This window comes from Alternaria incomplexa, assembly GCF_024043165.1.
Source record: "Alternaria incomplexa strain BMP 0042 chromosome Unknown scaffold_3, whole genome shotgun sequence".
Lineage (NCBI taxonomy): Eukaryota > Fungi > Ascomycota > Dothideomycetes > Pleosporales > Pleosporaceae > Alternaria > Alternaria incomplexa.
In genome coordinates, this window is record NW_026249852.1 from 53,855 (window position 1) to 78,012 (window position 24,158).

The window sequence follows — 24,158 nt, forward strand, 5'->3', positions numbered from 1 at the left end:
CTAGCCTCCACGATACTTCCAAGGGTTGTCGGAAGCTCGGTTTCGAGTTGCGCGCAGCCGCCAGAGCCGTCATGGCGCAAAGGATGCCGCGATCCGGCACACGCGCAGACGCGAACCCAGACGCAGACGCAGACGCGCTCGCGCTCGATGACACGGTAGAGCTCGAGCAGTTCCGCCGCTCACCCCATCCATACTTGCGTCACGGAGACCAGACACAGAGGCAGTCACCAGGCCAGACGCATCGCGCCCCTCCGCCCTCGCAGTCGCGACCCTCTTCCGAGCCTCCAGGCAAGACAATGCACGACAAGGACGGCAGGACACGCAGGAAACGGGCACCGCACTCCCCGAGCGAAAGCGGCACCGAAGCCGACGACGAGGGCTACAGCCTCGTCAAGGCGTTGCCTGCTCCTCCCCTGCGACCGCACAAAGGCCTCCGCGAATCGCGGACGTCGGGCCCAGACGAATGGGCGAGTCCGCTGCTCACTCCCACACAGATCGATGACGAGGGGAGAAAGCTCCTCGAGGGCTACTTCGCTCGCACCAACCGGACGAGGCGCAAGGGAGACGCATACCACAGCGACGACGACGAGGCGAGGAGGGCCAAGCAAAAGTATCTCCAGCGGCGGCGCAACGAGCTGGTCAGGCGAACGACCGAAACTGCATTGCTCGTGGGCATTGCCACGCTCGCCGTCCGCGGTTGCGACTGCTGGGTCAATTTGCTGGCATGGCATAGAGGTCAGCTCACCCCCCACGCATGGGCCCAAGGTCGTTAACCCGTGTCTAGTAGAATTGTTGACGCACGTTGCAATCATGGCCGGCGTCTTGGGACTGTATCCGCTTCGTCTTCTGTACTACTCATGGAGAAATCACTCTCGTCTCCGGCTTGGCCGTCGAATACATCTACCAGCCGCCTTCGACCCTGCCACCATACTCTACCCTCCAATACTGCCCGTCCTCATTGCGCTGTCACTCTTTGCCTCATCATCAAAACCTCTTCTACCCAACATGTTGCTCGGCTTAGCTGCGTTGCCAGCCAGACTTATTCCCTTCAGGAGCGCTACCTTGGGCTACTCTCCTCTGCACTGGCTGGTCTCCATCATGCCCCTGATCGCTGCCGAGAACACCGACATACCGTCTCGGCTGTTTGCACAGACACCATACAAACTCAAGTTACCCCCGCCTAACCAAGGTCTAGATCCCGAACTTCTGGTGACGTTGTTTGCTCTGCATCAAGCGCTGCTACCGCCGCTATACTACCTCACCACTACGAGCCTTCTACCAGCAGAGCTGCACCTGCTTTCAATTGGGCTTATCAACCTCCTCTTGTTCTCAGACACCCCTCAAGCAGCCATACTCGGTGTCTTACTGTGGCTAGGCGGGCTGGGGGTGTTTTTGCTCTGCGGCAACATCTTGAAGTGGGGCGTTGCACTTGCACGCATTCCGCGATGGAGGCTTCGACGTGCTGGCCAAGTCATTCGAGCTCGACAGAACTTCTTGCAGGTGTTGACCCGTAGTCTGGGATCCAAACGCGATGGAAGCGATTCCTGGAAAGATGTGAGTGACAGTGATGCGGATGAAGAACCCAGATTCGACAAGCCCCTCCAAAAGACCAAGAGCCTTAAAGTCAACTTTTTAGACTCGGTCAGACACATCAGACCCTGCATGGAGGGCAGCGAGCCGCGGTCCGCCGCCGAAGCGACAAAGACTGGGTTTCAGCAGTCTACTTCTGCAAAAGGGTCCACTCATAACAGTGGACGTAAGCGTAGGAATACCCTCCCAGTCCTCGTTGCTGAAGACCATACGTCACAGCATCGGTATTCGAACCGAAGACAGTCGGGATCGATTGTGCAGTCTTATTTATCGCTCACGCCCACCGAAGCCACAAGGAGGAAATGGCTCTACGCTGGATACTTCTACGTGATTGTGGTAGGCCTGATACTGGGACCAATTCGGTATAGTATCGGCAAATATGCTCTTCACCATCACGAACCTTTTGGATGGGCCATCAGCTACCTCTTCGGCAATATATCACGCGTGCGGTGGGAAGTGTTCAAGTGGGATTTGAACTGGTGGGTTCCTCTGCCGACAAGACGACACGCAGATGACATGGCCCGACTCACACACTATCTGTCGTTGGCGGAATATGTTCGTCGCATAGTACTGGGAGAAGCGACTACGCGTCTCTTGCTGTGCGTGTACTGTGCAGGAACCATACTCGCTGGCCTCGTAGCGGTCTTTTCGCTTTCTGCAGTGGTAGAAGTCGACACACGCAGAAAGGTGTTCCACGGCACCATGGTGGCGATGCTCCTGCCGACCATCTTTATCGACCCTTGTTTTGTTGCGCTGGCGCTTGCACTGGTACTTGCGATATTCCTCCTCCTCGATCTGATTCGCGCCTCGCAGCTTCCGCCGCTGTCCAAGCCCATTGCCAGGTTCCTGACGCCGTACGTGGATGGCCGCGATCTCCGAGGCCCCGTGGTGGTGTCGCACATCTTCCTCTTGATTGGGTGTGCGATCCCGCTGTGGCTATCGCTCGCAGGAGTGGAACGGGCTGGCGACGAGCCGTGGCAAGGCTGGGAGGTGGAAGACAGGGACGTGAGTATGGTGGCGGGAGTTATATGTGTGGGCATGGGCGACGCAGCAGCATCCCTCGTCGGGCGGCGCTATGGGCGGCGGAAATGGCCCTGGGCGGGCGGCAAGTCCCTGGAAGGGTCCTTGGCGTTTGCAGTCGCAGTGTCGGCTGGACTCGTGGTAAGTAGAGTGTGGCTCCACGTCGGGTGGGAAAGCGGTGCGGCAGGGCACAGGACGGAGGGCGAGTGGGCTCACGACGCATTGCTCACGCTGGGCAAGGCGGCTCTGTGCGCGACAGGCGCAAGCCTCAACGAGGCGGTCCTCACAGGCGGCAACGACAACGTGATCGTGCCAGTGATACTATGGGTCCTTGTGAGGGGTGTCAGGCTGTAGGCAGTCGACGCCGCCGCATCAGGCGGGCTGCAGGTACGGCGTAGATAGACGGGTCGACCCGACCATGAAGCCGGCCACATGGTCGTTCGCGCAGGGGAGCATGACTTGCATTCAGAATGCGTGCGACCAGACAAGAGGCATGTTGGAGCGTGCAGGCGGGCGATGTGGTGCTAGCGCATGAGGGGCACGCGTCGTTATCAAGCATCCCGGCCGGCTTCCTGCATGTGACACGCGCACGCCTGCCTCGAGCCACGGCGTCGGCCTCTTGTACTGCCTGTGGTGCTCCTCGCTCCCCCGACACGCTGCGCTCGCGATACCCTACTCTCCCACTCGTCTCTGCCGCCCTGCGCCGAACCTCTTCTCTCCCGCGCCCAGCTGCTCGTCGCGCCCTGCATCCCCGTCCCTCGGCCATCCATCACCACCATCGGCCGCCCTCGACCACCGCCCGCCTCCCGCCAGCCCATGTCCAACGCCCTCACGGCCGCGCTGTACCCACGTCTTCGCTGGTAGCTGACGCCCGGCTGCTCAGCCAGCGCCGCCGACCATGGCAACACCTCCCAACCCGCACGCCCCCAGGCGGTCGGGCGCGTCGCCGCCAGTGTCGACGCCCGCAGCCACGGGCTCGGAGCAGGTCATCGGAAAGTTTAAGCGCCTGCATCACATTGGCAAGGGCAGCTTCGCCGAAGTCTACCGCGGCATTCACATTGTACGTTGCTGCCCTCCCTTGCCCGGGGCGTGCACCGAGTGCTAACTGTCTCGCCGCACAGGAGAAGCGCCAGTCCGTCGCCATCAAGTCGGTCAATATGAACAAGCTCAACAAGAAGCTCAAGGACAACCTCGTCTCGGAAATCTCCATTCTGCGCAGTCTGCACCACCCGCACATAGTCTCGCTCATCGACTGCCACGAGACGCCGTCCCGCATGCACATCATCATGGAGTTCTGCGAACTCGGCGACCTGTCAGCCTTTATCAAGAAGCGCGCCGACCTCGTAAACCACCCACAGACGCAGCGCATGATAGAAAAGTACCCGAACCCGACCGTTGGCGGCCTGCACGAGGTTGTCGTCCGCCACTTTGCCAAGCAGATGGCGAGCGCCCTGGAATTCCTGCGGTCCAAGAACTACATTCATCGTGATCTCAAGCCCCAGAACCTGCTCCTCAACCCCTCCTCCATCTTTTACTCGCAGAGTGGCACCCTCGAACGCATGCCTCTGGCTGCCAGCGCCAATTCCTTGATACCCGCCACCGGCATCGCCTCGCTGCCCATGCTCAAGATCGCTGATTTCGGCTTCGCTAGAATTCTGCCGACTACCTCGCTAGCCGAAACCCTGTGTGGCTCTCCCCTCTACATGGCACCTGAGATTCTGCGGTATGAAAAGTACGACGCAAAGGCCGACCTGTGGTCTGTGGGAACTGTGCTCTTCGAAATGATGTGCGCCCGACCGCCATTCAGGGCGAACAACCACGTAGAGCTACTGCGCAAGATTGAAGAGCGCAAGGACCAGGTCAGATTCCCAGAAGGCCTCGTCTGCACCAGGGCCATGAAGACCCTTATCCGCGCACTCTTGAAGCGAAAGCCAACCGAACGCATGTCATACGAGCATTTCTTCTCAGATGCCGTCATTCGCGATGAGATTCCAGACATGGTCGATGAGGACCTTCCGGGTTCTATGCAAGCGTCTGAGCGCATGCAAACCTCCGTATTAGAACCACCCATTGAGCCACCCCAGCGAGTCCACAAGGCGCCCCTCGAGCTGGAATCTAGGCCTACTGACAGCCCATACTCGATCTCGACCAGGGACAGGACGACAGGCCTTGGGACAACACCACCTTCACGGCCGGCTTCTCGACCTGTATCCGGCAACTTCTCAGGCACTCCACCGCAATATCTGCCTGCAAGACGAGCTAGTAACGCCCCTATTGAGCCCACCGACGGACGCACTCCAACGCGTGAGCATCGTCGGCCTACGCTCACCAACGCTGCAACCGCACCAGGACGTACTGCGACGCTGCAAGACCAGACGACAGCACCTACTGCCACCAGCCACAGGCGCAAGTACTCTCGCGACGAACAAGGCCCGCCACACATCGGTCTCAAGGAGCACCTGGATCGCGAGCGAATCCCACAGAGGACGGAAGCAAACGTGTTGAAAGAGGCGGCAGAGCGAGCAGCACAAGATAACGCGCTTGACGAGGGGTTTGTCTTTGTGGAAAAACGGCGTGTGGAGATTGACGCACTGGCAGACGAGATTGCGAATAGTCCACAAACACAGCGGGATCGTCCCCTCCACCGGGAAGCAGCGATGAAGCGACGATCGACAACGCAAGGGTCCCCAACATCAACCACTGGCGCAGTCCCCTCGAAAGCCATCCAGATTCAGCAAAAGCCTACCATTACGCACCAGCGCACAGCTTCTTACAGCCGGCGACAATACCGCCCAAGCTTTGAAACCGCCACCTCTGCCCTTTCCAAGGCTATGAACATGGTCAATATCCGGGGGCTTGGTCTGTCTCCGCCGGTCATGAAGGGCGTCTCACCCCCACAGGGCTATTCCGCATTCCCAGCCTATCCCACTGCGCAAAGCAGCATGCTAATGGTCGGCGATGGAGGCAAATCCGTTGGCAAAGATGAAGATACCATGACGGTGAAAAGGATTGAGGATCTGGCCCAGCTCAGCCACGTTGTATATGGCTTCGCTGAAGTCAAATACAGTCAGCTTGTTCCGGTTGCACCAAGCGACCCAGCTTTAGGAGTCGGTTCCACTGGCGTTGCTCGCAAGCCCAACAGCGATGTGATCGACGATGACGATGACGACGAAGATTTGACGCCTGATACTATTCTCATCATTTCCGAGGAAGCGCTGGTACTCTTCGTCAAGACGTTAGCAATGTTGAACAAGGCTATGGACCTGACCGGCAGCTACTGGAATCGCGCCCGCCGTAATAGTGGCCCCGACGGAACAAGCCGAACCAATGCAAAGCTGGGTCAGGTGGTCTCATGGATGCGTGATCGATTCAACGAATGCTGCGTCAAATCTGAGATTGTCGCACGTAAGCTCAAGCAGGCGCAGGGGCAGCTACCGGCAGATCATCCAAGCCATCCTCACAATCAATCGGCGGCATCCAGCTCTACAACTGCTGTAGGTTCTGCGGAGAACATTCTACTTACGACTGGTGTTACCGCTGAGAAACTATTATATGACCGGTCGCTAGAGATGAGTCGCCAGGCAGCCATTGATGAACTCACTGGACACAACCTGGCGGACTGCGATATCAACTACTGGACTGCCATCACGATGCTTCAAGCTGTTCTTGAAGAGGAAGAAGAATCGTCCAACGAGAAGGCTGATGCCGAGGAGATTAATGGCCTCGACGGCGAAGATCGGCGCTCGATCCAGAAGCGTAAGTCTCGCTACAGTGTCCCCAAAGTGTACCCAACTAACCAACGCAGTCCTTGAACAAATGAGAAGCCGGCAACGGGCTCTTAAGAAGAAACTCGACGTTGTCAGGACTCAAAAGCGCACTTCTATCACTAGTGCGCCTGCACAACATTCCGTGGGACGCAGCTCTTCTTCCCAAGGTGTCGCAAAGTAGTCATGCATCGTACAAAACCACCTTTTCAAGTATCAAACTTACAACTGCTTGTTTTCGCACCTAGGGACGGCACTATCCTTACGAGCCCCTGCTCTCTGTGTATGGGTTTATCATTCGGTATTCTTTGCGTGGTTTGGGACAACGGGGCGTCATGAAGGGCATTGGCGCACTCGCATTCGTTCGCATATGATACCAGGATCTTGAATAGCAACGACGTGCAAATTTTTCTCATTATCAGGCGTTTGAAATGAATAGCGGGTTCAGGCGCACGGTTGGGTTGGCATTCTGCTATGGAGGGACAGTGCTTGCATTGGTTCTGGGCTGGCCTTTGAAGCAATAGAACGTGTATCGAGACTTGCACGAATTATTAGTAGCTGGGGAATAACAAGAAGTGGTCAGTGTATCGAACTTGCAGACCATGCAGCAGATATGAAATGTGACACCTGCAGGCTGAATTCCCTGTTTACCATCATACGCGCAACCTCAGGTCGTGCCAGTAGACACCGGAGCTTTGCAAATGTTCAGCCCACATGACCATCCAAGCTAATGTACAAGCATGATGTTGCTCCACGCAATGAGCTCGGGCGTCCGTCTCGAGACCGCGTTTTCAAGAAATGGAAATGCTTATGATCTTAATATCCTCCTCCGGCTTCTCTTTGTATACTTTGGTATTCTCGATTTTGTGAATAACATCCATCCCAGCAATCGCTCGTCCGAAGATGGTATGCTTGTTGTCAAGCCAGGGCTGCATACATGTCACAGTCAGCGCACCGCCTCATCGTGAAACTGAAAGTAAACGAGAAGACAAGGACTTACCGTCTTTTCGGTGGTAATGAAGAATTGACTTCCGTTCGAATTTGGGCCGGCATTCGCCATGCTCACTGTGTAGGCTTTGTCGTGTCTCAAGTTGGAGAACTCATCTGCAAACTCCTTGCCCCAAATACTCTCTCCACCAGTGCCGTCACCAAGTGGGTCACCAGTCTGTATCATGAATTTGCGGATCACGCGGTGGAATATGACGTTGTTGTAGTAGTTGTTGCGCGCGTGTGTGACGAAGTTTTCCACGGCCTTGGGAGCGGCGTCCGGAAAGAGACGGATGGTAATATCGCCGTAGGTGGTGTGGAGAGTAGCTGTAGTGCCTGTTGCGGCGAGTGCTTTGTCGTCTCTTTGTTTGCTGGAGGCAGCAACGCGAGGCTTTTCGTTCTGCACATCACGGGTCGACTTGGTAGCGCTGGCATCGTTAGTGTACATGTAGAAACGGACCTTGCCAGAACCTGTAGTGACGAGCATGGCATCTCTGGCCTCGGCTTCCTGTAGTAACGGGTTCTCGCTCGCTGCCATTTCGACAGTGACAACACCCTTTTTCTCTGGTTGCCCTTGGTAGAGGCACAGCCATAGCGGTCTGATGGATTCTTCCTGGCCGTACAGCTTCACAAGCTTGTTGGTCAGTGTGTTGATCACTTTGACGCCGTACATGCTGCCGTATAGGATGAAATTGCTTGTCTCATCAAATGTCACATTCATGCGACACCTCGTCATAGGCTGGTCGAGCTCTCTTTCGATGGCTATGCGTCGACCAAACTCCATGTCTTCCAGATGCTGGACAGCGGTACCAGCCTGTTGCATGCTGGTGATGGTCTCGATTGATTCGTCGTACGTGCGATGAAGTTTGCCGGTGGCAAAGTCGAAGACGCGGACCTTGCGATCCGGGAATGAAAGCGTCGCAAACTGCTTCCCCGTGGGAGATATGGTAAGCGACGAGGGCACACTTTTTGACTTCTTGAAGTCAAACAGACTGGTAGAGCTCTTCAGCCTCCAAACATTGTCTGGCTTCTCAAAGTTTCCATTGGGCCTCCAGTATTCCACCATACCACCTTGATCGACGCTCACAACACAGTCGAATTCGCTATTGTATGCCATTAGGTTCACTGACGCCCTGTGAACGCTCCTGAGCATGTGTAACGGCTCTGGATTCTCCCCTCTGCCATCGTAAATGCGGATCCAACTGTCTTCTTCGGAGCTGACGGCCAGTTGAGGAAAGCTTGCGCCTCGGCCGTGCAGCCAGCAAACCGCTCTAGGCGTGTACTCGACGCTCAGCATGGCCAGCAGATCGAAGGTGACGACATCGAAGATCTTGATTGTCTTGTCCGAGCCGGAAGTAGCAAAGCTACGGCCGTCGGCGCTCACGTTGACAGACTTGATCTCGCCGGTATGCGCCCTGAATTCTTTGACAAACTCTACGCCGCCAAAGTCCTTTTTCCAGAACTTGACCACGCCGTCGACAGAGCTCGTTATGAGGAAATCGGTGTGGGGGGTAAAGGTGGTAAAGCATAATTGCTCGCGGTGCATTAGCGATCTGGAGTAGCGGGTCGCGCCGGGCAGCGCAGCGACGTAAAGCTTCTCGTAGGGCAGTTTGCGCTTTTTTCGCTTCGGCGCTGAAGACGGAAGGGCGGGACCAAAGTCATCGGAGGAGGAGGAAGTATCGTCTGGGGAGGTTGTTAGGAACTTGACGCGCGACGGATGCACAAGGGACATACCGTCATCCAGAGCCTGCACAGGAGCTTCTTTTGCAGAGACGGCGCTGTCAGCCTCCATTTCGGTACGCGAGCGCTTCGCCTTGCTCGGCGACTGGGACCCGTCCATTTCCATCATGGGCATGCAATTGAGACCGCCGGGGTGGTGCGGGTTGGTTGTCGCAGGCCCAAGCTTGGAATAATCGAATGATGCCGCGTCTAAACGCGTGACGTTGCACTATCACACGCGCTTGTCGGACAGTCGGAGAGTTTTGCGGGATACGTCAGGTACGCTAGCACGCCGTTCACGGGTATCCATGCATTGTGATCACGCCTCAGCAGAATACTGCTGTCATGTTCGCAGACGGTGTGGAAAGCCCACCCATTGCTTTCTTTCCTCCTGTTTCAATTTCAAGTGCTATCATAACGCAAGGGCATCGCCTGCTCTTCTGGCGCCGTGCGAGGAAATGTATGTACGCATTGGACTCATCACGAATCGGATAAACAGAGTGGGGCAGACGAATCATTGCTCCAGCCTCTTTCTATGATGCTATCGTACATGATGCCCATGGCTAATCTTCACACCATCATTACCATCCAAGCGTAGGTGCTAGCTCATAGCTTCTGGTAGTCCAGCTTGCCCTCTAGCTTCTTCGACTCGGCCATCTTCCGCACTGCCTTGTTGAAATCGTCCTGGTTGATCGAGTCTCGGTAGTCTTTGATGGCGAAGAGGCCGCTGCGATGTGTTAGCCATGTCACAGTTACACGGAAGAGACACTTACGCCTCGGTGACAACGTTGCGAAGGTCGGCACCGTTCATGCCATCGCTCATCTTTACAATGCTCTCGAAGTCGATCTCGCCATCCGTCACTACGCTGCCAGAGTGAATTTTCAGAATCTCAAGACGGCCCACTTCGTTGGGTAGGGGGATTTCGAGTTTGCGGTCAAGACGCCCGGCGCGAAGCAGAGCGGGGTCGAGCGTGTCGGGTCGGTTCGTCGCCATGATGATCTTGGTCTGCCCTAGGTAGTCGAAGCCGTCGAGCTGGTTCAGCAGCTCCATGAGGGTTCGCTGAATCTCACGGTCTGCCGACGTTCCCTCGGAGAAGCGACGACCGCCAATAGCATCAATCTCGTCCATGAAGATGATGCAGGGCTCGTGCTCCTTTGCGTACCCAAACATCTCACGGATGAGACGCGCCGATTCTCCAATGTATTTGTCGACAATGGCAGAGCTGACGACCTTGAGGAAGTTTGTCTCGAGACTGCTTGCCACGGCGCGTGCCAGGAGTGTCTTGCCCGTGCCTGGCGGTCCGTAGAGTAGCACTCCCTTTGGCGGTTTGATGCCTACCCGTAGAAACAGCTCGGGGTTCTTCAACGGCAGTTCGATGACCTCGCGTAGCTCCCTAATCTGCTCGTTCAGGCCGCCGATGCCGCCGAAGCTAACCTGCCCTGGGTCTTCGAGCGACATGTTGTAGACGAGCGGGTCGACTTCGCGGGGAAGCATGCGCATGATGGTAAGTGTCGTCATATCGAGGGCCACGCGTGTGCCTTGCTTGAGCTTGGCCTTGTCGACCTTGGACCGGCATCCGACGACGTAACGGGGCCCCGAGGATGCCTTGACAATGACTGCGGCGACGTTAGTGTGGCGTCTTTTGGCAGGATGCACATGTGCACGTACATCGCTCCTCGTCCAACTGCTTCAGCACCTCTCCTATTATCTGGCCGACGCTCTGCAGCGCCTTGATGTTGTCTTCGGATACGTCAAAGTCGTGCTGCAGGCCCTTGATGTCCAGTCGCAGCGCCTTGAGCTTGGCCTCCCATTCTCTAGACTCGAGCAGCTTGGACTTGTAGGCCTCGAGAGCGTGCTCGCGCTCCTGGTCGCCACTTCCGCTCATGGTGGACATGTGCGGCGGCGTGGGTGACGTTGCGGAGGAGCGGCGGCGTGTGGAGGCGGAGGTGATGGCACGCGTGAGGGCGGCGGGCGGTACTTTAAGGCAGCCGAGTTTGCTGCAGAGTCAAGACGGCGTGAATGTGTGCGCAGCCAGCGAAAGGATCTGTCCGCGTTGGGTGGAGTGAGTGTCGGAATGGGAGACGTCGGTGGTGATGGCCACGGCGATGGCCTTGGTGTTGTCCATGTATGTGAGCGAGCTTGGACCAAGACGCCATTTCCGCGGCGAAAGCTAGCCTTCGAAAAAAGTTGGCCGATCAAATTCCTGCAACCACACCCGCAACCGCAATGTCGTCGTCCTTCTTCACCGCGCCGGCCTCACAGCGGAAACGCAAGCGCAGCGAAGCCACCGCCGGCACTCCCAAACGACGCACCACAGACGCGCATGCTCGCCGCATGCAGCGCGAGGAGTCCATCAGCGGCAGCGACACATCCGAGGGCGACGGCGCACCCACGTTCGACGGCGGCGACGATGCAGACAGCGGCTCTAGCTCTTCGGAAGACGAGCACGAGACGGCGGCGGACAAGCGCCTCAGGCTGGCCGAGCGCTATCTCGACAACATCCGCAACGAGGTCGAGGAGGACGTGGGCTTCGACGCCGAGCAGATCGACAAGGACCTGATCGCCGAGCGACTCAAGGAAGATGTTGCGGAGGGCAAGGGCAGGATATACCGGTCCATCGCTGCTGAGCTTGGGTTTGAATATGCATCACACGCCACGGCCTACTCAGGGCTGCAAAAAGCCACCACCGGATGCGCTGTCAAGCTGCCGCATGCCTGGACCATCAGCAAGGATCTCGTCGTCGAGAAGTGGGCAATTGCAGACCCGAAATCGTATGCGCCCGACCCCAACCGACCGTCCAACCTGACGCCGCGCACCACTCCCAAGAGGCTCCTGTGGCGCAAGGGAAACAAGAACAAAAAGGGCGACCGCGCCTTTCTGGGTCACACGGGCGAGATTGTGTCTATAGCCATCTCCGACTCGGGAAAGTACCTGGCCACGGGCGATGTGCATGCGCGTCTGGTCATCTGGGACGCCGACACCCTCACGCCCCGACACCTCTTTACTCGCCATCGAGATGCCGTTCTCTCACTGTCCTTCCGGAGGGGCACCGAGCAGCTCTTCTCCGGCGGCGCAGACCGAGCAGTCATTGTCTGGAGTGCGCCTGAATCTGCGTACATTGAGACACTGGTCGGACACCAGGACGCCGTCATTGGTGTCGCAGGCGGGTTGGAGATGAACCAAGAGACATGCGTCAGTGTAGGCGCCCGCGATCGCACTGCGCGCCTGTGGAGGGTCGTCGAGGAAAACCAGCTCGTCTTCCACGGAGGCGGTACAGCCAGGCAAAAGGGCTTGGACAAGCTGCGCAAAGGCCGATTTGGCAAGACTGTTGACGGAGACGACAAACAGGATCAAGACGTCGGCGCCAACCTCGACGACGATGCGCCCATCGCATATGCCGAAGGCTCCATCGATTGCGTCGGCCTTCTCGACGCCGGCTTGTTTGTCACAGCATCGGACAATGGAGCCTTGTCGTTGTGGTCTGTCAACCGGAAGAAGCCCCTTTTTACATATCCACTTACCCATGGCCGCGATCCACCGCTCTCGCCCGAGCAAATGTCAGCCAACGACGACGCCGCAACATCGACGAAGCCCGGTCCGCGGCTACCGCGCTACGTGACTGCGCTTGCTACCGTTCCCTTTGCCGACTTGATCCTCACAGCGAGCTGGGACGGCTGGATACGCGCCTGGAGGATTACAGCCGACAAGAAGAGCATTGAGCCCGCGGGCAAGATAGGACGTGTGCCGATTGCGGAAGACGAGTCCATGGTCAATGGCAGCTCTAGGGACGATGCTATTCTCATACGAGGCATTGTGAATGGTCTTGCAGTTCAGGAGAGAGGAGACAGAGGCAAGGATGGGCTGTGCGTGGTGGCTGCCGTGGGCAAGGAGCCCAGGTTAGCCAGATGGATGTCTGCAAAGGCCAAGAACGGCATTCACGTTTTCGAGGTACCGAGAAGAAGCCTGGCAAACGGCACAACTGAGGGCGAGGAGGAGGGTTAGGAAGCATAGGCGAGAAGTCACTTGCATTGCGAGGCGTTTGTGGATGCATATTAGATACCAATTCTCATGACGCATTTAGTGACGACTTCTGGTCACCTTCTTACACTGGGTGCAGCGAGACTCGGTCTCACAGATGGCTAGGGTATGCGTGATGAATGGCTCTGAGCTTGCTGTCTTGACGTTGGGTGTCGTGATGGTGGGCGGGAACTCGTTGCACGCCAGGCCCACAGCCTAGGCCAAGTCGACTGCCGCACCGGTGACGTTGGTGTCGAAGAAGCAAGCAGTGGGCGCTACACGTGGCCGTCGGCATGAGTGCATTTGAGTCGGGCAGCCAGGCGGTCAGTGAGGCTGCTGAGCTGGACACGTAGCCGCCTAGACGAGGCGTGGACGACTCGCAGCAGTGCGAGGCGGGTTGGGTGAGGTTAAGAGGCAGATGGCCGTCGTCGTCGGACTCCAGCTGCGTCTGCCCACGGCTACATCCACGGCCCGTCGCCAGACCATGTACGCGTCGGCACACAGCTTTGCCCGACATCTGCATCAGAGTTGGAGAGTTGGGGCAGCATCGCCTTTTCCGTGTTGGCCAGGTGGACGCGCTAGCACAACGGCAGCGGCCCAACCCAACTGCAGTGCTGGACTCGCTTCACCCGCTCAGCCGCCCAGCGCTCTTTGCTCTCCTGCCCGCCCCAAGACACCGACTGTCCCGCACGACCGCCGTCTGCCGGTCGCACCCAGCGTGTGTCGTTGCTGTAACTGTACAGACTGTTGTAGTGCAGCGCTTCTGGCCCTCGCGCCCGCACTTCGCAGCCCCTCGACTGCTCCACCTTGGCCGTTGCATTGCATCCCATCCCCTCCCCTCCCATCCCATCCATCCCATCGCCCGCACCCCGCCGCCCGGACAAGGTCATGCCGTTAGTCCTAGCCCATCTGCCCCACGGTCGCGCCCTGCCCCAGGCTGCGTCGCGCCGCTATCATGTCAAGGGCGACACTAACGTGGCCATCAGACTCCGGAAGGGAATCACTGTCAACAACCACACGGGCGCCTTCGAAGACGACGACGACGACTTCACCGACGACGACTCGGCCGGCATCCAGGTAGTCTCGGCCAGCGAGGACGAGTACAGCACCTCGGACGCGACCGACGAAGACGCCGAGGAGGAGCAGAGCGACGACGACATCCCAGAGGACGACACAGACGACAACGAAGAGGACGAGGGCTCGTGGGACTACATCGACGAGATCAACCCTTCCGACTCTGCCTCGCGCCCTCGCCTTGTCCACCGTCAGCCTGCGCCGCACCACGCGATCCCCCCACCTGCTGTAGCCCCCCCGCGAGCACCTCGACCCAAGCCCTCACACCGCGACCGAGCCTCTTCGCGCCACGCAGCCCCCGTACCAGACCCTCCCTCGCGCCTCCCGAGCCACAGCCGCAGCCGCAGCCGCAGCAAGCTGGAGCGCGCACGCAGGCCGCGGCGGCCAAGGCCCCAATCCGTCCACCACCAGGACCCTCTCGACGGCGAGGATGACGACGACGACTACCCATACGCCCCGTCGGCCCGCCCTGGCCACCCTCCGGGCCATCCCAGTGCTGGCTGGGGCCACATTCCCCAGCATGCCCCCAACGGCTACGCCCCAAGCTTGATGTCGGATCCACGCTTCCCATATGCCTTCCCCGGCGGCGGCACCCAGTCGCCTGCGGGCCAGCTGGTTCCGTTTGGCCACGACACACACGCCGCCTATGCTCAGAATCCCTTTGCGCCCAATGGACAGAATCCCTTTACCCAGGGCCCCCCTTCGGCTGCAGATCCGCGAGCTGGCTACTTTCCCGAATACCAGGACTCGCGCCATCAGGACTCGCGTCCGCCACGCAGAGGCCATCGCAACTCCATGCCGCCAGCGCCCCCGGGGGACATGATGCCTTATTCGCCAATGGGCTACTACCCACCATACGGCGCCCCGCCGTATGGCATGCCGCCTCACATGTATCCGCCTTATGGACATGCACAGCATCCCTCCCCTCCGCCGCAGCACCCTCCCTCGAAGCGCCCTACCCCGAAGCCCCAGCCCGAAGAAGAACACCATCCGCCCGCCGCGCCCGCTCCACCCCCACCACCCCCACCACCCCAGCCCCCTCAAACTCCGGCTATGCAGATGCAGCTTCAGCCAATGCAGCAGCCAATGCAGCAACAACAGATGCAGCAGCAACTCATGCAGCAGCCCATGCACCAGCAGCTCATGCAACAGATGCACCCCATGGCCATGATGCCTCCGCCACCGCCTCAACAATCTCCGCAACCCGACCCAAAAGAAGAGGGCATGCTCTCTAAGCTTGAGAAGCTCTTGCTAGGCAAAGAGGAGGAAGAGAGAAAGGCAGCCGAGAAGGCGAGAAGAGACGCCGAGTTGGCCAAATTTGATCGCCTTGAGAACCTGCTCATCTCTCAGCAAGAAGCCAAAATAGAGAAGGAGAAGGCAAAGAAAGAGGCGGCTGAGAAGGCTGCACAGGAAGCTGCCGAGGCAAAGAAGAGGGGCGACGAGGATAAGCTCGCCAAGCTCGAGAGCCTTATCCTTGCCCAGAAAGACGAGCAACTCAAGCGTGAGGCGGCCGCGGACGCGGCTCGTGCAGCCGAAAAGGCAGCTGCAGATGCAGAGGCCACCAAGATTGCCGAAGAGAAGAAAGCCGCTGCGGAAAAGGCAAAGTCACTGCTCGAAGCAGCGCAAAAGGCACGCGAGGAGGCCGAGAAGAAGGCGGCCGCGGAAGCCGAAGAGACCAAGAAGGCCCATGAGAAGGCTTTGGCAGAGGCAAAGGCTGCTGCAGAGGAGCTTGAAAAGGGAAAGAAGGCCGCGGAAGAAGAAGCTGCGAAGCTGAAGCCTTCCGACGCTCCAAAGGCCCCGATCAAGTTCAAGGACGCCGTTGGCCGCAAGTTTAGCTTTCCGTGGGAACTATGCAAGACTTGGAAGGCATGTCCCACCAACAACGAGTTCAAGTCCAATGCTAACATTCTATCAGGGTATGGAAGAACTGATCAAACAAGCTTTCCTGCATGTCGATGTGATTGGTCCTCATGTGCATGAAGGCCACTACGACCTCGTCGGACCTGATGGTGAGATCATCCTGCCCCAGGTTTGGGAAACCATGATTCAACCCGACTGGGCCATCACCATGCACATGTGGCCAATGCCTGAGCCTCCACCACCTCCGCCCGAGCCGCCGAAGGAGGCATTTCCTCCGCCACCGCCCCCTCCACCGGATGCTCAAATGTTCATGTCAAGCCATCTTCCACTAAAGGGAAAGGGCAAGAGGGACAAGAGCCGGAAGCGAGAATCTCTGTCACATGCACACATTGTGCAACTCCCACCCCCTCCAGTCGGCTTGCCTGCGGGAGCAATGGCTCCTCCACCACCACCACCGCCACCTCCTGGGCATTCTGCTGGCGGTCCGCTACCACCCCCACCTGCAGTTGTTGTCATGCCTAGCGGTAGTGGCAGCTCTGGGAGTTCTTCTCGCAAGAAGCCCGCCCCATCACCGTTCTTCAGATGGGCTGCTGGTACCACCGCTCGCAAGGATTCTGTCAAGAAGAAGAAGTAAGATTGAAACACATGGAGACAAAGCAGTTGCAATTGCAGCGGTGGTATATTGCGATCGATCCCACGGCACACCCTGTGTTGTGTTCCTCGTTCGCGTCTTGTTTGTCATCGTGTACATGCGCTTGGCTGGTCTTACGTCTCTTAGCCATTTCCTCCGTGCTTCCTTCGCTCAGCTATGCACATGCTGTGGCAGCGTCAGGAACAGCGTGTTTTTGCTTTGCAAATTATTGTATGTGGACTTGGGACTGTTTGTTTATGATTGTGCAGAAAAGCTCAGATATACCATGGTCGTTTAGCGTTGTACATTTCGTATTGCGTACCGCTTTGGCTTCTGGAATACGCCTTCTGCTTCGGCGTTGTGCTCAAGTTTGATTCGTCCTTTTGCAATCGCAAACGAACGCACGGACGACGAACTGGTGATTTTGATTATCGCGTGCTGGGACTGATGAAAGGTGACGAGAATATGAGAAATGGATCTATACAAACGAAAGCGCATGTTCTCGCTCCCATTGCACCGTGACCGGGAATATACGCTTGAAATAACAGCAACATCACAACGCTGCCCAGATAGGCGTATTGAATAATGTCGAACCAATATATAGCCGCCCGGAAAGTCCACCAGATCGCTTTCAAAGCTGCTCTTCGCAACCCCGCTCGTTCCGATCTCTTAGTTTTGGAAGAATTTCTAGCAACAGACGCAAAGGTATACATGGTCATGACACCAGAGCGGAGCTCCAAAATGTTCATAGCCATGAAGTCGGCTATGAACATGTTGGTTGTGATGGGGAAAGTCCTGGAGCACCAGATACAAGGAGTCAAGAAAGACAAGCCAGGACTTGCGGAGAGAAGGAGCAAGTGGGACCAGGACCGCAAAACGCAGAGTGGAGGAGAGAAGCAGAGGCCAGACAACCGAAGGCGATGACGAGAGGTTGGGATTTGGAACGGTGTAGCGTGGCGAAGGGCAGGACACGTGAAGACTGCAGGTGTCCACTAACGGGGGTGTGAGGCAACGCAGGCTGTTCTATTTGCAGCATTCCAGAAGCATGTATCACGCATCTAGGTAGGTAGCATCGGCGACCAAATCTTGGAACCGACAGGTAGCCAGAAAAAGCTTGTTTGCTTAATTACTTCTGCCCGGTATTGTTTCTGCGGGGTACCTTACCGTACCAAGCTTCCGGAAGGCAGGCTCCGCCCCTGAGCTACCAGTCGTGCGCGACACTTCTACCACATTCCGGGCACACCTTTACGCTCGAGCAACATGTTTTTTCCCGATTCTGCGTCTCCACTCGTGTTTCTTGTCGCGAGAATCGTTTCTGCAGCTGCATCATGTAAAGGAGGCGCCTCCGTCCGTGACCTTCGAATGTGGAGCTGAATCTCCCTTGCACAACATGCAGAAAGCGACCCTGGCGCTGATCACTTCCTTTCTTGCCTACGGCGTGCGGCAAAGCAACAGTGTGATGTTATTTTTTGAGGCTGCTCAACAAACCGATGTCTGAGGCATAGCTTCTCGTCGCTAAGGACGCGAGCCAGCCACGGCGATGCGCACGCACAATGACAGCACGAACGCCCCTAGACCTACCGTGTTACCACAAAGGCATGGGCCAGTAGACGGGCATATAATCTGCAGAGGTCTGCACGTCGGAAACGGCACGCTCGTTCCATTTCGTCCTGCTCAACATGAAGTGGACTTCTTCTTTAACGCTTGGTGCTGCCGTCTTGGTCACCTTCTCCACAGCGCAGGATAACACGATCAACGACCGCCAGCCCACAGTGAGTGCACCGCATGAAAACCCTTGGAAGACCCTTTCCGAGGAGGAAGCTGCTAGTGTCAAGGAACTTCTCCAAGAGCGAATGAGCTTGACTGGCAACCAAGGATCTAGCCGTGATAGTTACGTGTAAGTCGACCATTGCTAGACACCTCTCACTCGCCGGACACTAATACGATATCAGAGTACAGCTCGCTCTTCTTCATCCCAACAAGACGGATACTCTTCCCTTCCTTGACAGCAATGCTACGGCTCCAAAGCGCTATGCGCGAGCTACTGTTCAAAGCGGTACCACCAACTCGACAGACAAGCACTGGCAAGAGTACATGGTGGGACCATTGCCAGCAACAAATGCGACTGCGGTCGAACCGTTGACTTTCCCGTTCCAAAACTCCCAACCAGGTCGAACACAAATGCATCCCATGTATTCACCCAGCGACGCGACGAGTTTCTTTACGAGGTTCGCGACAGAGACTGAGGATATCTCAATGCAATTGTTCAACACTGTGAGTGGAAGCCAGCCACAACATTCAACAACGGAGGCTTACATGCATACAGACTTTTCTTACTGGTAGCATTGGTCTTAGATTTGGAAGCCCGTTCTGGGATGAAGAGGGCCGAACCATCTCCTGGGCAGGAGCATTTGCGGACCCTGGCACCAATCTCAGCAGTGTTACCGTCGAGCCACTCGGATTCGCTGTGAAATTTGACTTGACTGGACCAATCTCGGATACCTGGAAAGCTGTCGGTTGGTACTCGTATGGCAAATTTTACGCCAGCACAGAAGAGTTCCGTGCCGCAATTAACGCTCCCGACTATGAGACGCCACCAGCAAACGTACTGGGAAACTGGACGTCTACCGACAGGCAGGGAACGCCCATGCCTTTGGACAACCTACCGCCGCCGGCTTCTGTCGCTCAGGGCGACCAGCGATTCAAGATCGATACGGAAGAGGGATATATATCCTGGATGGACTTCACCCTCTATCATGCCGTCTCTCAGGACCTTGGCCTGTCGTTGTTTGACATCAAATACAAAGGCAGACGCATCATTTACGAGTTGTCCTTGCAGGAGGCTCTGACATCATACTCCGGCTCCGACCCTTTCCAATCACAAGCGACCTTCTTCGATACCACGAGTGGTATGGGATCGACCTTGCAGCCTCTTGTCAGAGGCTATGACTGCCCTAGTCATGCTACATACCTACCTGCAACATGGACAGAAGGCGACACGGTCAAGACACAAGCTGACGCTATATGTTTGTTCGAATTTGACGCGGGCTACCCAATCCGGCGCCATTCCTTTTCACCATCCGCGCCACACACTAGCGTAGCAAAGAACATCCAGTTCGTCATGCGCACGGTAGCCACAGTAGGCAACTACGACTTCCTCATCGACTACAGCTTCTTCTACGATGGCGGTATCGAGGTTTCTTCACGCTTTTCTGGATACATTGCCGCTGCTTACTGGGAGGATCAGCCTGAGTACGGCTTCCATATACACGACTTCCTTTCGGGTAGCTCGCACGACCACACCCTCACTTTCAAGGTCGATCTTGACATCAACGGCAGGAAAAACAGTGTACAAAAACTACAGTTTGTGCCGACTTCGACAGCGTATCCTTGGAGCCAGGGTCGCGTATACAATACATTCAAGGCTGAGCGATCTTGGGTAGCCGACGAGAGCGAGTCCATGATCAATTGGGCCGAGAACGACAACGTGTTGTACGCCATTGTCAATAGGGACACACCGAACCCGTATGGCGAGTACCCAGGTTACAGAATCAAAAGATCTGCCGGCACCATCCACCTTACACAAACGAACTCGACAAACACTGGCAAGACAGGTGCCTTTGTGACTCACGACTTCTATGTCACACAGCAAAAGGACACTGAGCCAAGGGCTGCGGATGCCAATAACCAGTTCTCCAAGGACGATCCGCTTGTCAACTTTGAGACTTTCTTTGACGACGAGAGTCTGGATCAAGAAGATTTGTTCGTAAACCCACCTCCTTTCTCCATCTATTGTTGATACTGCACCCCGTAATATATCAATTACTAACAGAACACAGAGTGCTCTGGTTCAACCTCGGCATGCACCATCTTCCGCACACCGGCGACTTGCCCAATACTATGTTCAGCTCTGCTCATTCGGCCATGAGGTTCGAACCGCTCAATTACCTTGTAGGCGATCCCTCTGTCTCGAGCAACCAGCAGGTCAGGATTGAATACGATGCAGAAGGTGCTGTCCTGAATGTGGATGAGTTCGGCAAAATGGCTGCCAACAAGACCTGTATTTGATTTACTTCTACATGGATGTCTACATACTGTTGATCGCGCAACATTCCGTCATTACCGTTCATGGTTCTCATTATTCAAAAGTTCTACTACAAGCTGTTTCCAGCTCTGAGGTGCTTCCGTCATGGTTCTAAGCTGTGATAAGCGTGATGAAGGGTGGCTTTTTGTAATTATCTAGCTCTCGCCCTAACTCCCATTCAGATCATGACTGCTTCAAATATGAGGGGTACATCTTTCATCGGAACGCCTTCTCGTATACGTACATGCGAGAACAACTTGATGCGGGTAAAATGGAATGTGCCGCCCACAGGATCCAGGCCCTCGCCTTTCAACCCTTCGCCCTCAACAATGAGTCGGACTCGCTTATAAGTCCTGCTACGATCACATGTAGGTTTCATTCCGCGGACAATGCCTTATTGCATTTCCCAACGTGTCATCGCTGAGTACATCATAGACCGATACGTAATACATGTGCAGCACCCGAGTTGGATAAGCGCAAAGTCCGTGCGGACGACGTGTCATGCGCATCCGTGGTGCCCGCAATCAGGTGTTTTCGATCGAAGCCGTGCACACTTCTTCAATAACGAGGCATTTTTGTAAACTTTGTGATTGTCGCTACTAGCATTACAAAGCGATGTTCGTCTCAATTAGATTTCGTGAAGCTTTACAACAACCAGTATGCCCTGTCTGTGCTTGACAAGACGACTACATTCACTTTGGAGCCTTTCTCGTCGCACACCTCTTGTTCCAAATATTAATCTTGAACAGTCCGTCTGCTTGGAAGGTCGGACTTCCGGATATCTGTGCATAAAACCACGGTACAGTACAATGCGCCCTGTACTTTCTATCTGCCCATTGCAATCTTCAGGACACACTCAGCGGCTTGACGTACTGTTTCCAGATGTCTAAGAACGCCATCCTGTCCTTCCTGCTCTGGAACTTGATCTCTAACGCCGAATACCCAAACCGATTCAGATTAGCAGCCCTCGAGAAACCACCACCACCTCCCGATATATCTTTCAAAGGAATCGGCGAGCCGCTCAACGACCCTGAAGTAACGCTGTCTGATCGAGAAAACCGTAGCATTTCCATAGAGTCGTTGCGTTTCTTGCGAGACGGATTCGCTGCTTCGAAATCCGTCTGTGTGGATGACTTGCGGCGTTTGAAAAGCTTATCAGTCGCCCAACGCGGTGCGTCTTTTGAGAAGAGAAGCGTAAGCTTGTCACTGTCTTTCTTATAGACCGACTCCGTGAGCCATTCGAATGCGTAGTGCGGCTCCTCGACCCAGTGCCCATCCTCTTCCAATGCGCTCGTGTAAAACAGCAGGATCAAGACCTCAGACGTAACGAGCCCACCATCCGCTAGATGCGTCTCGGTACGCCGCCACAGCCGCAAATTTCTTCCACGACATTCAGTCGGATTGTGATCCGAGGATATGCTCAATATGGGTCGATCGAATTCGAGATTAGCAGAGTCGGCACCGTTGTTGGTGTACAACAAGGTCTGGAATCTGTTTGCTGATTCGTGGCCAATGAACGTGTACTTGATGTCAACATACTGCTTGTTGAGTTTCCCGAACGAGCTGCGCGGAAAATCGACAGATACTGCACCGTCAACATACGTAGTAGTCAAGGGTATCGCTGGCCCGGTAGCAGGAAAGTGCTGTTCAGTCCATGTTCGAAGCTTCCCGTCTTGGCTAGAGTGATAGACTGTTCGCAGCGAGATGCCAGTATCTTCTCGATATCGCCACCGAACCTCGCACTCGTGATTTTCGGATCCGTACTTCAGAGACTTTCGTTCGACCTGAACGTTGCGACATATTCGCTTCCAGTCGAGTGCAGCGTCTCCTAATGCCATGGTTGCCAGGGATGTGCGCGAGAGACTGCGCCGCAAAGTGGGAGATAAGGGCTTCTCTGAGGCAGTACCCGTTGACGACGGTGATGCGGGCGAAGAGCTTTCGCTACAGGCAACTGTGGAACTAAAAAGTATCCTATTAGGCTCAAGCGATGTCGGTCTAGGCGACTGCGACCAATCGACTGATCCGAAGTAATCTGGAGACGATGGCTGTAGACTCAAGGTCGGGCGGTTGCTGCCCGTGGAGTCACTCAAGCTTTCTTGGCCAAACATGGTGAAGTTCCCGGAGTGATCTGTCTCGAGGGTATAGGTTCGCAATGGAGCTGGTGGCATGTTGCGGACCTGCTGCTTCATCGCGTCGCTTGGGACCAAGTGTGAGCGTTTCTCCGCCGTAGCTCGCTTTGCGCGATTCTCCTCGATGAAAATCGCGTCATCAACCTGCCGTCTCAGATGATATAGTACAGCAGCTGTCTGAACATCACCAGTAGAACACGTAGCAGGTGTGTCTCCCAGAGAAAGAGGCCGCGATAGTCCCGCTTCTTGAGCAACACGTTCGTCCTCACTTTGCAGCCATCGATCAAAGATTTTCCATTCGCTGAACAACGGGTGTTCGTCGGGAGACGCGAGTGCCAGTGGTGCGCGGTTGTTTGGAACACCAAGAGTGTTTGTGGAGTAAGAGCGGCCGCCTAGATTTACTGTACGAGACGGCGCAGCGTCGAGAAGACGCTGAGTCTGCTTGGTTGCCTCGAGATGTAGCCGCCTAACGACGGTCAGCGACTGTTGTTTCGAGTACGAAAGAGGCTTACAATTGCAGAAAGGAAATGCACATGTTCAGCGCTTGGTAATGACCACTGATCTGTTTCCTCAGCCCATCGATCTCCTTTTCCATCCCGATGTATCTGATCGTGAAGATGAACTTCTTGACGGTCATCTTCTTATCGACGAGATGTTCAGCGTATGGCTCCAGGGTCTTTTCACACTTCTTCAGCGTGTCTTCGAAATCCTGGACAGGGAATGCTGCGCGTTGTTATCTCGCGTCAGTGCATGCCGCAAATGTAGTACACAGATGAACGCTCACGTAGCGGCTGGCCATATTGTTTCATTAGCTCGCCCAGCTCTTTGAGACAGCCATGGAATGTGGTGAATTCCTTAACAAGCCCACTGACTTGCGCTTCCGAATTTTCGTTGGCATCTAGTTGCAATGATGAGCGAGGTGGTCCCTAACGGTTGCCACCAGAGGGGGGTAGCTGGCGCCATACCTTTGAACGCAAGATATACACGGGTCGAAATCTCCAACAATTTCAGAACATCGGACGGACTGCACCCAAAGGACATATTCTTAGGGTTGCGCCGCGCTCAAGCGCAACAGAGTTTGTGTAAAGACTGCTCATACGTTATAGAACTGTTGGTGCACAGTAGGGACGATCATCGTCCAAGCATCAGGCTTCCATGAAAAGGACAAGCAGGTGTAGTAAGAACCACCTGAGCTTACGGTCGTCTCTTCGTCACGCGTCCGATAGAGCTAGCCTAAGGTAGACCGCTCCGGCATCTGGGGGGGGGGGGGGGGGGGGGGGGG

The 24,158-nt window shown here is 56.0% G+C and overlaps 9 protein-coding genes across 9 annotated transcripts; 5 read left to right on the forward strand and 4 right to left on the reverse strand.

The window, feature by feature from the left end:
* Positions 1 to 71: 71 nt before the first annotated feature.
* Positions 72 to 2,964, forward strand: J4E90_002382 (uncharacterized protein; the record flags this gene model as incomplete). Its single annotated transcript, XM_051431962.1, has 2 exons — positions 72 to 735; positions 785 to 2,964. 2 exons carry the CDS (start codon positions 72 to 74, stop codon positions 2,962 to 2,964), a joined length of 2,844 nt encoding a protein of 947 aa, XP_051293384.1.
* Positions 2,965 to 3,508: 544 nt separating this feature from the next.
* On the forward strand, positions 3,509 to 6,558 carry ATG1 (Serine/threonine-protein kinase; the record flags this gene model as incomplete). The annotated part of the gene is made up of 3 exons (XM_051431963.1): positions 3,509 to 3,670; positions 3,732 to 6,366; positions 6,416 to 6,558. The coding sequence occupies 3 exons, from the start codon at positions 3,509 to 3,511 to the stop codon at positions 6,556 to 6,558; spliced, it is 2,940 nt and encodes a 979-aa protein (XP_051293385.1).
* A 607-nt stretch (positions 6,559 to 7,165) lies between these two features.
* J4E90_002384 (uncharacterized protein) lies at positions 7,166 to 9,207 on the reverse strand (the record flags this gene model as incomplete). The annotated part of the gene is made up of 2 exons (XM_051431964.1): positions 7,166 to 7,303; positions 7,375 to 9,207. 2 exons carry the CDS (start codon positions 9,205 to 9,207, stop codon positions 7,166 to 7,168), a joined length of 1,971 nt encoding a protein of 656 aa, XP_051293386.1.
* A 479-nt stretch (positions 9,208 to 9,686) lies between these two features.
* On the reverse strand, positions 9,687 to 10,975 carry RPT4 (26S proteasome subunit rpt4; the record flags this gene model as incomplete). The annotated part of the gene is made up of 3 exons (XM_051431965.1): positions 9,687 to 9,807; positions 9,854 to 10,697; positions 10,750 to 10,975. 3 exons carry the CDS (start codon positions 10,973 to 10,975, stop codon positions 9,687 to 9,689), a joined length of 1,191 nt encoding a protein of 396 aa, XP_051293387.1.
* A 332-nt stretch (positions 10,976 to 11,307) lies between these two features.
* On the forward strand, positions 11,308 to 13,083 carry J4E90_002386 (uncharacterized protein; the record flags this gene model as incomplete). Its single annotated transcript, XM_051431966.1, has 1 exon — positions 11,308 to 13,083. One exon carries the CDS (start codon positions 11,308 to 11,310, stop codon positions 13,081 to 13,083), a length of 1,776 nt encoding a protein of 591 aa, XP_051293388.1.
* A 903-nt stretch (positions 13,084 to 13,986) lies between these two features.
* J4E90_002387 (uncharacterized protein) lies at positions 13,987 to 16,666 on the forward strand (the record flags this gene model as incomplete). Its single annotated transcript, XM_051431967.1, has 2 exons — positions 13,987 to 15,990; positions 16,088 to 16,666. The coding sequence occupies 2 exons, from the start codon at positions 13,987 to 13,989 to the stop codon at positions 16,664 to 16,666; spliced, it is 2,583 nt and encodes an 860-aa protein (XP_051293389.1).
* A 1,676-nt stretch (positions 16,667 to 18,342) lies between these two features.
* Positions 18,343 to 20,731, forward strand: J4E90_002388 (uncharacterized protein; the record flags this gene model as incomplete). Its single annotated transcript, XM_051431968.1, has 4 exons — positions 18,343 to 18,560; positions 18,616 to 18,937; positions 18,990 to 20,425; positions 20,503 to 20,731. The coding sequence occupies 4 exons, from the start codon at positions 18,343 to 18,345 to the stop codon at positions 20,729 to 20,731; spliced, it is 2,205 nt and encodes a 734-aa protein (XP_051293390.1).
* Positions 20,732 to 21,592: 861 nt separating this feature from the next.
* Positions 21,593 to 22,585, reverse strand: J4E90_002389 (uncharacterized protein; the record flags this gene model as incomplete). The annotated part of the gene is made up of 1 exon (XM_051431969.1): positions 21,593 to 22,585. The coding sequence occupies one exon, from the start codon at positions 22,583 to 22,585 to the stop codon at positions 21,593 to 21,595; it is 993 nt and encodes a 330-aa protein (XP_051293391.1).
* Positions 22,586 to 23,384: 799 nt separating this feature from the next.
* Positions 23,385 to 23,714, reverse strand: J4E90_002390 (uncharacterized protein; the record flags this gene model as incomplete). The annotated part of the gene is made up of 2 exons (XM_051431970.1): positions 23,385 to 23,585; positions 23,709 to 23,714. 2 exons carry the CDS (start codon positions 23,712 to 23,714, stop codon positions 23,385 to 23,387), a joined length of 207 nt encoding a protein of 68 aa, XP_051293392.1.
* Between the last annotated feature and the right edge of the window lie 444 nt (positions 23,715 to 24,158).